Source organism: Hippocampus comes, unplaced genomic scaffold, assembly GCF_001891065.2.
Source record: "Hippocampus comes isolate QL1 unplaced genomic scaffold, H_comes_QL1_v1.1 scaffold119, whole genome shotgun sequence".
Taxonomy (NCBI): domain Eukaryota; kingdom Metazoa; phylum Chordata; class Actinopteri; order Syngnathiformes; family Syngnathidae; genus Hippocampus; species Hippocampus comes.
Window position 1 is genome coordinate 805531 of NW_017805494.1, and position 7921 is coordinate 813451.

At 39.9% G+C, this 7921-nt stretch overlaps 1 protein-coding gene across 3 annotated transcripts in view; it reads left to right on the forward strand.

Moving 5' to 3' along the window:
* The window catches only part of hlcs (holocarboxylase synthetase (biotin-(proprionyl-CoA-carboxylase (ATP-hydrolysing)) ligase)), a 53634-nt gene that overhangs the window by 25779 nt on the left and 19934 nt on the right, over positions 1 to 7921 (forward strand). For all 3 annotated transcript variants that reach the window (XM_019876229.1, XM_019876227.1, XM_019876228.1), the window contains exon 6: positions 2958 to 3238. In XM_019876229.1, coding sequence (XP_019731788.1) covers positions 2958 to 3238 — 281 coding nt within the window. The remainder of the gene's footprint in view (positions 1 to 2957; positions 3239 to 7921) is intronic.

Here is a 7921-nt window from a genome sequence, read left to right on the forward strand (position 1 = left end):
ATGGTGGCTTGTCATCAGGAGTTGAATCGATGCCTTGTTTTTTAAAGTTTCGTAGATTTGCGTCTTTCCGACTCCAAGTGTCTGCTGGATGCTTTTAACTTTGTGTCCAGCCTCGCTCAAACGGATGCATTTCACTCGCTCCGCTCAAGTCATTACAGTTCTTCTACGTTTTGATGCCATGATCTACATGACGTAAGTGAGTAAAGTTAAAATCTTTCGCAATTAAAGTAAAACGCACGTCAATAAAAAGTCACACGTCTTTGTTTCGAATCTGATGAATGAAAACGGCGAAGCAAACACGTTTCTTCGGTCGTGTCGAGTGGGTGCTGCTTTTAAGCTAGTGCCGCGTTCTCCAGGACGTAAGTGAATAAAGTTAAAATCATTCACAATTACAATAAAACGCACGCCAATAAAAACTCACTTACACGTCGTCGTTTCGAATCTGATGATCGAAAAACGCGAAGTGAAAACGTGTCTCAGCGTCGTGTCTTTTCCGTCGCATCGGGTGGGCGTTGCGTGTATTTAAGCTCCCGTGGCATTACGCCTCCATCCGGGTTATGGCTAGTGGAATTTCCGCTTACGTAAGTTCCAGTAACACGTAATATCGTAGTGAAAATATTAATGCATATGTTTTTATTACGGGTGAAGGATATTCCTTTTCATAGAATTCCGGGGATGGGTATATTTACTGTATACATACAGTAGATAGAGAGAGAGAGAGAGAGAGAGTGAGAGAGTGTACAGGTATAAGAAAATATGCACACATTGAAACAGGTATAAATATTTGGATCATCTTGATAGTATTCACTGCGCTGCTAATGAGCTGGGCAGTGTTGACTAATTGGGCAGGTCTGTATTTGTCCCATTTAGCAACTTTTTAAAATTATGCTATTCCAAGAAATTAATGTTATCCCAAATCCAAACTGTTCTAAAGTCTCAAACATAAAGTTCCATTCCCCTCTGTCAAAGGCCTTTTCAGCATCCACAGATGGGACACATACCGAGGCAGACTGACTAGGGATGTAAAATTAGGTTAAATTGACACCTAATGTTAAAAAAATAAATATATTGTGTGTATGCCGAACAAAACCTTTCTGATCATGAGTTATGACGCTGGATGGAACAGACTCCAAACGATGTGGAAATACTCATATTTTGGCGCTTTCTTATTTTGGGTTGAGAGGTCAAACTTCCTCAACTTTAAAAAAATTAAAAATAATAATACATTTATTTTGAAAGCACTTTTCAGCGTACTCAGACACTTTACAAGAGTTTAAAACACAGGATAAAAATGTACACTTAAAGCCAAGCATACATGATTTAAAACAAACACATTTAGAAGAAGAAAAACAAAGCAAAAATGGGTAAAAGAGAGTAAAAGGTTTTAAAAGCATTGCGGAACCAATGAGTTTTAAGAAACGATTTGAAAGATTGGAGGTCAGTACAGTTGCGGATGTGTTGTGGGAGAGAGTTCCAGAGGGTGGGGGTGGTGACAGAGAAGGCTCAGTCCCCCTGGTTTTCAGCCTGGTTATGGGGATGGCAAGGAGGTTTGTCTTTGAGGAACGGAGGTTGCGGGAAGGAGTGGATGGGTGAAGAAGGTCGGACAGGTAGGAGGGGGCCTGATTGTGAAGGGCTTTATAGGTGAGTAGGAGGAGTTTAAACTGAATACGCTGGGGAACGGGGAGCCAGTGGAGGTTTTTAAGGATGGGGGAGATGTGATCACGAGTGCGGGTGTGGGTGAGAAGGCGGGTAGCGGCATTCTGGATGTACTGTAGTTTATTGAGGAGTTTGGAGGTTGTACCGTCGAGGATGCTATTGGAGTAGTCAAGGCGGGAGGTGATGAAGGCGTGGATGAGGGTTTGAGCGGCGTTGAAAGAAAGTGAGGGGCGGAGGCGAGAAATGTTTTTGAGGTGGAAAAAAATCTCAGATGATGTGTCATTTGTTGCTATTGGAATTTACTTCCAAGGTTTCTGTCTACACTTTAGTTTAGGGTCAATATTTTTTCCTAAGGTACTGATTACAATGGACCTTTGAAAGATGTACAGTGGTACCTCCACTTACGAACATCTCTTCTTGCAAAATTTTCAAGTTACGAAACACCTCAACTGTAAAATATTGCCTCTTGCTACGAAAGAAATTTCAAGATACAAAAGGTAAAAATACAGTATGGTCTGCTTATCGCAGCTCCGAGTTTCCTGAATGCAACATACTTATAGCTGCTCTGCCATTGGCTATTACTGGGCATCATCCTGGCATCCCGTTGGCTAAGATGACCTCTTCTGTATGTGTCTATTTGTGTAGATAGATAAATAGACCACTTCTGAGAGAGAACATGAACTAACATGAACTAACTTTACTAGAGGGTAAAAAACAATGAGGACACAGTTTAAAGTTAAATGACCATCATTTTTATTCTTTATTCTTTGTTTTTACATTATGCACAACTCTTATTTATTGTGCAATAATCTAATTGTGACATGTATTTGTTACATATTCGGATGCATGTTTATGCTTTCGAAAACATTTGTGTCTGAATTTTGGGGGGGGGGGAGCTTGGGACGGATTTAGAGCATTTACATGGAAAACGCGACTTACAAAATTTCCGAGTTAAGAAATTTCTTCCAGAACCAATTAATTTTGTAAGTAGAGGTACCCCTGTACGTGCCAAAACGTAAAACATGTTTTTCTCAAAACTTTTCGATTTGAGTGGTATTTCCATGTATGTATTATATATAATTTTGAAGGGAATTAAGTGTATCCTGAAATATTCATATATTTGTTTGCTTCCCCCCCACCTCCCCAACTAACTACCCTCCTGTCATGATCCTGAAAAAGAAAATTGGCACATCCTACCCCACTCATAAAAATTTCATTTTGGATTTGTATATTTTTCTGTATCCTGTTTGTATAAACTGCTGATAGTACATTTGTTTTCTTGTTTTCTGTCTTTCCTACAGGAGGCCAAAGCTAAGTTTCTTCAGTTTCTAGATACACATGTAAATGAAGATGGCCTTCTCATGATCTCAAAGGCCTCCCTCAGGATCATGCCCAATTCTGAGCTACTAGATGGTGCTATTCTGCATGACAGCTTTCTTTCACTCTTCACCGATTGTCCTGAGTCACAGAGCTGGGACAAGTTCTGCTTGGATACCTACTGTAATAACCTAACAACCGTTTTGCTGGGGCATACTTTGCTGTATGCTGAGGTTGTTTCATCTACCATGGATCTGGTTGAAGGGTAATAATTTTTTTCTCATCTCGGACGTGCTTTATATTGATGATTACACAAGGTGTGGGCGTGTGAGATCGTGCTATGCTTGGGCTGTATCAGGATACCGTATTTTCCACACTAAAAGGTGCACCTAAAAGCCTTACATTTTTTTGAAAGCTCACAGCGCGCCTTAAAATCTGGTGCACTTGTTTATGGTCATTACGGTAATATGTCGACCCCAAAATGGCTACTTGCTGGAGACATACAGTTCTTACAATGTTATAACTCGCTGTTCGTTCAGTGAACTGTGTCACTGCTTTATTAAGTTTTTGTTGGAGCTCCGAAAAAAGGAGAGCTCACACTTTAGTTTTCACAGTCTCAGCAAATACCGGTACGTCTTTGTCTGTCTCTCCGTGCTTACTCTTCCTCCGTTTGACTTGAGAGGCGTTCAAAGACCGGCTCCAAAAAAACAGAAATTAACGATTGCTTCAAAGAAACTATGAAAATTGAAAATAATACATCAAAACAGAAAATCAAGCGAGGAAATCACAAAATAAATTCTATAGCCCCCCCCCCCCGAATTTATTTTGTGATTTCCTCATTTGATTTTCTGTTTTGGTGCATTATTTTTCGATTTTCTTAGTGTCATCGAAGCTATCGTTACTTTACGTTTTTCTGAGGCGGTCTTTGAACGCCTCTCGAGCGGAACGGCAGAAGTGAAGGCACGTAGTCGGACACGAGATGTGTCTGTATTTGTTTGAGAGTCTTAAAAAATTAATAAAGTGTACGTTTAAAAAAAATCAACACTACAGCTCTCATTTAGTTAGTAGTTCTTCCTTTATATCAGTTCTGATGTACTCCAATGACCATGATTGTTCTGTCATCTTTGTGTTTATGCATTGTTTACATCGTTGTATCCCAATTCTTATAAAATATTTCACACTATTGTGTCATCTTTGCTTGTTAATGTGCGATGTCGTTGTATAAAAAAATCCTTGTTTTAATTTGATCTCTTTGAATTATGAGCGGTGTCCCTAGGACTGCACCTCTGAGATCTGACAAAAACTAACTAAAATCGGACGTAAAGTGTAATTAATCACGAAAAGGCATGCTATGGGATATACTCCAACACTGTAGATGGCAGTAGATATCAAAATCGCCACATCCGGGCGTTCGTGGGTAGCGTTTGCGCATTTTTTTCTACGTAAGCTCATTTTATTTTAGTAGGAAACGTCATTCATCTGACGTATTTGCGCCGGGAATTCAACTATTCGGCGTACGTCGTGTGATCGTCGTTACTCGTCGTGTGTAGTGCGGTTTTCGGAAGAGGAGATGCATTGAAAGAGGCATGTTTTGATGAACGAGAACGTGCATTGAAAAAAAGTTTTTCAACAAGTCATCGTGGGATCGAAGGGAGCATCGTGGGATCGAAGGGAGCACGGTGAGCGACACTTCGTGTATTGAGTTTGTAAATTCCTAGCCGCTAGGCCGCTGTGCTAATTGATTAGCGTTTAGCTTGCGCGCCGCCATTACCACGTTCAGCCTTCGAGCGCCATTGTTGCGCGTTGTGGAAAAGATCGAAACCAGGAATAATTATATCCCATAGCAATAGAATCGAACATGCTGCTAGCTTGTTATACTTTAAACATAAATATTCATACAACCGGGTATGATTTATGTTTACGCCGTTGCCGTTACACAATTTGTTAGCTAACGTTAGCCATGCAGCCCGATGTTAGCTTAACACCAGCTCTTCTGTCAATTATTATACAAGTTTTTTTTTCTCAAAACTGTGTCTGAAACTGTTTTCTTACAGGCCACGCCCCCGTCCAGGCCACGCCCCTTCCGCTTTTTTCATCACTCGCCATTGCCATGTATGATTCCTTGAGCGTAGCTCCAGCTAATGGATACATAGTAGATTGTGTCTCATAATGCAGTGCATTTAATATCTGCAAAAAATTACAAAATAGGCCATTCATTGAAGGTGCACCTCATAATCCAGTGCGCCTTTTAGTGTGGAAAATATGGTAGTCTGAAGTCTACATTGATTACACTGCCTCAATACCATGAGGACCTCTTGAAAATAATTCGCCGGTCCATCCTTGCCATAAGAAACATACCTCAGCCTCCTGATATTTTTGTTTTGGAAAAATTTCATAATCCACTGCGCCTTTTAGTGTGGAAAATACGGTACTATGAAAATCATCTGCTTCTGTCAAATTCTCAACCTCAGATGAACAACACGGGACATATATTGTGTCATTACAGCAGAAGAAAAGCTAGACCCAAGATTGCCTTCATTCGCATATCTTCATTATATGTTGCTGTTCACCTAAATCTACAATGTAGTTCTGCGAAAAATGTTTAAAACATTGCATCTACTACCTCTGTGTACTAACGTACGACGGCAGCCATTTTTCGGTATTTTCACTCTTGATCATTAAGGCTGATTACTCGGCTTCATTTGCCAAGAACACATCGCGGAGTCATTTTTTAAAATAGCATATCTACAGTGCTGTGAAAAAATATTTGCCCCCTCCCTGATTACTGTGTTCTATGCATGTTTATCGCACACAAGGATTTCAGTTCATGAAACCAATTTTAATATCACACAGAGACAACCCAAGGAAATACAAAATGCAGTTTTCAAATGAGAATTCAATTCCTCAAGCCATTAAAAAAACCCAAATCATTTTCACCTTTTATGACGACTTTAAAATATCAAATTTTTCAGCAGGCCCGATGAGTGTGCCAAAAAAGTTTGGTGAGTTTTTGTCCATATTTAGGTACCCCCAAAATGTGGTTAATTTTTGTGAAAAAATATTAATAATAATCACAATATCGAAATAAAGCTGTATTATAATAATAATAATAAAGAACATGCACATTTTTCACAGGAAGGCCAGGCAACAAATCGGCGACCTCTGTACTGTGAGGTGGTCGTGCTAACCAGTCGACTGCCGTGCCGCCTCTATTTGCCTCATATAGACAAAACATTTGTGACTTTGTGGACAAAAAACGGGACCGATTGTCACCAAAATTTATGTGCACATGGATATAAATCATCAGTCTGAAAATATTAGAACAAAACTCACAAGATTTGGGATTATATTAACATCGGAAGCGTTGCCTCATTCATATGCTTATGCACTTTAACGCATGGGAAATGAAGAAAAAAAAAGTTTTGCAAGTTTCGTTGTAACATTTTCAGAGAATAATTATCACATACCTATTACATATGCACATACATTTTTGGTGACAATCATTCCTGGTTTTCTGATGCCGTTTTCCGCATTGGAGGCTGGCAGGCTTTTGTCATTGCCACCCCTGACTTGCTTTTTTTCTTTTTTCTATCTCAAAGGAAGAAAATGAAACCTGACTAAGTAGTGCTATATACTAAATCAAGGGAATCCCTGGCGATGCCTTCGAGCATTTTTATAGCTTTATTGTTCCTCAGGAGTCTCAAGATTTAAAGTATTTCCATTTCTCACCATTACCATTTTCATGCAGATTTTGCTGACAGCCTCATTGACATTTGCTGCCATCCCTGTCATAAGGGTTGAAGGTGAAAGGCTCCTAAATTGTAGCAGTTGCAGTTTTCGGGGATCAATCTACTTGTGTTGCAAAATGCGCGGCTGCGGTTACAAGAAACATCATCAGCCTACTATTAGTTTTAAAAAGCTAAAGTAATATGAAGTTGAAAAACACAAATGCACATATACATAAAATTTAATGTCATTTTAGGCCCTTATGCACTTCATCTTTTTTTTTTTTTTTTTTTAATGACAAAGTTGAAAGTGACACGATTTTAGACACTGGGGGATACCGTATTACCATATCTCCCAACCCTAGTAAAAATATATGAAATTCTGAGCACACATCAGGCCTGGTAAAAATACATATTTTAGAGGGTTATTTTGTGATTGGTGAAAAAAAAAGCGTCACAAGCACCCCATACAAATTTTTAATGAAGCACCCTCAATTGTACGTTTGACTAAGGCCTGTGAAAATTAGGAGGCATATGTAACATCCCAAGGCATACAAAGACATTTATTGCGTAGGCTTAACCGAACAATAATTCTGCCATCTTTAATCTCTTTTCAAAATTAGTCTAATTTTCCACTTTAATTGAACTCCCCCAAATGATTCCATCTTGAAGTACCTGAGATTTTGGCTGGTTCGTCTCAAGATATTGAAAAGGAAAACCAAAAGTGTTTCACTTCCTCAAAAGCTGCTGCCGTTGCGACACATTGTTTGACAATCAGTGATGTGTTCCTCGAGCCGGTCCTTGGCCTCGAGGACCGAAGGTCGGTCCTTGGTCCTTGGCCTTGGCTTCAGGAGTCAAGTCCTTGGCCTTGGCCTTGGCCTCGGATTGCCGGTCCTCGGACACAATGAGGGATTAGAGCCTCGAATCCCTTGTCCACAGATATAAAGTGGGTCCGAGTACCGCAAAAATCACGAAGGAATCAAATAAATTCCATCCAGGGCAACCAATATTGATAGATTGAGCTGGCGCTTTAAAAGGGGCGGGTCTGCCACTGACAGGTAACAGTTAGCGCAACGAATAAAGAGCGGCATCACAGTTAGTTTCAATCACGGTTTGTTCCGTTCGCGATCGGCAGTTTAAATAGCGTGTAAAGTCTTTCTGTAACAGTGGTGTCTTTTATGTAGTTATTTTTGCACAGTCGTCACGTTTCTGCGGTGGCACTA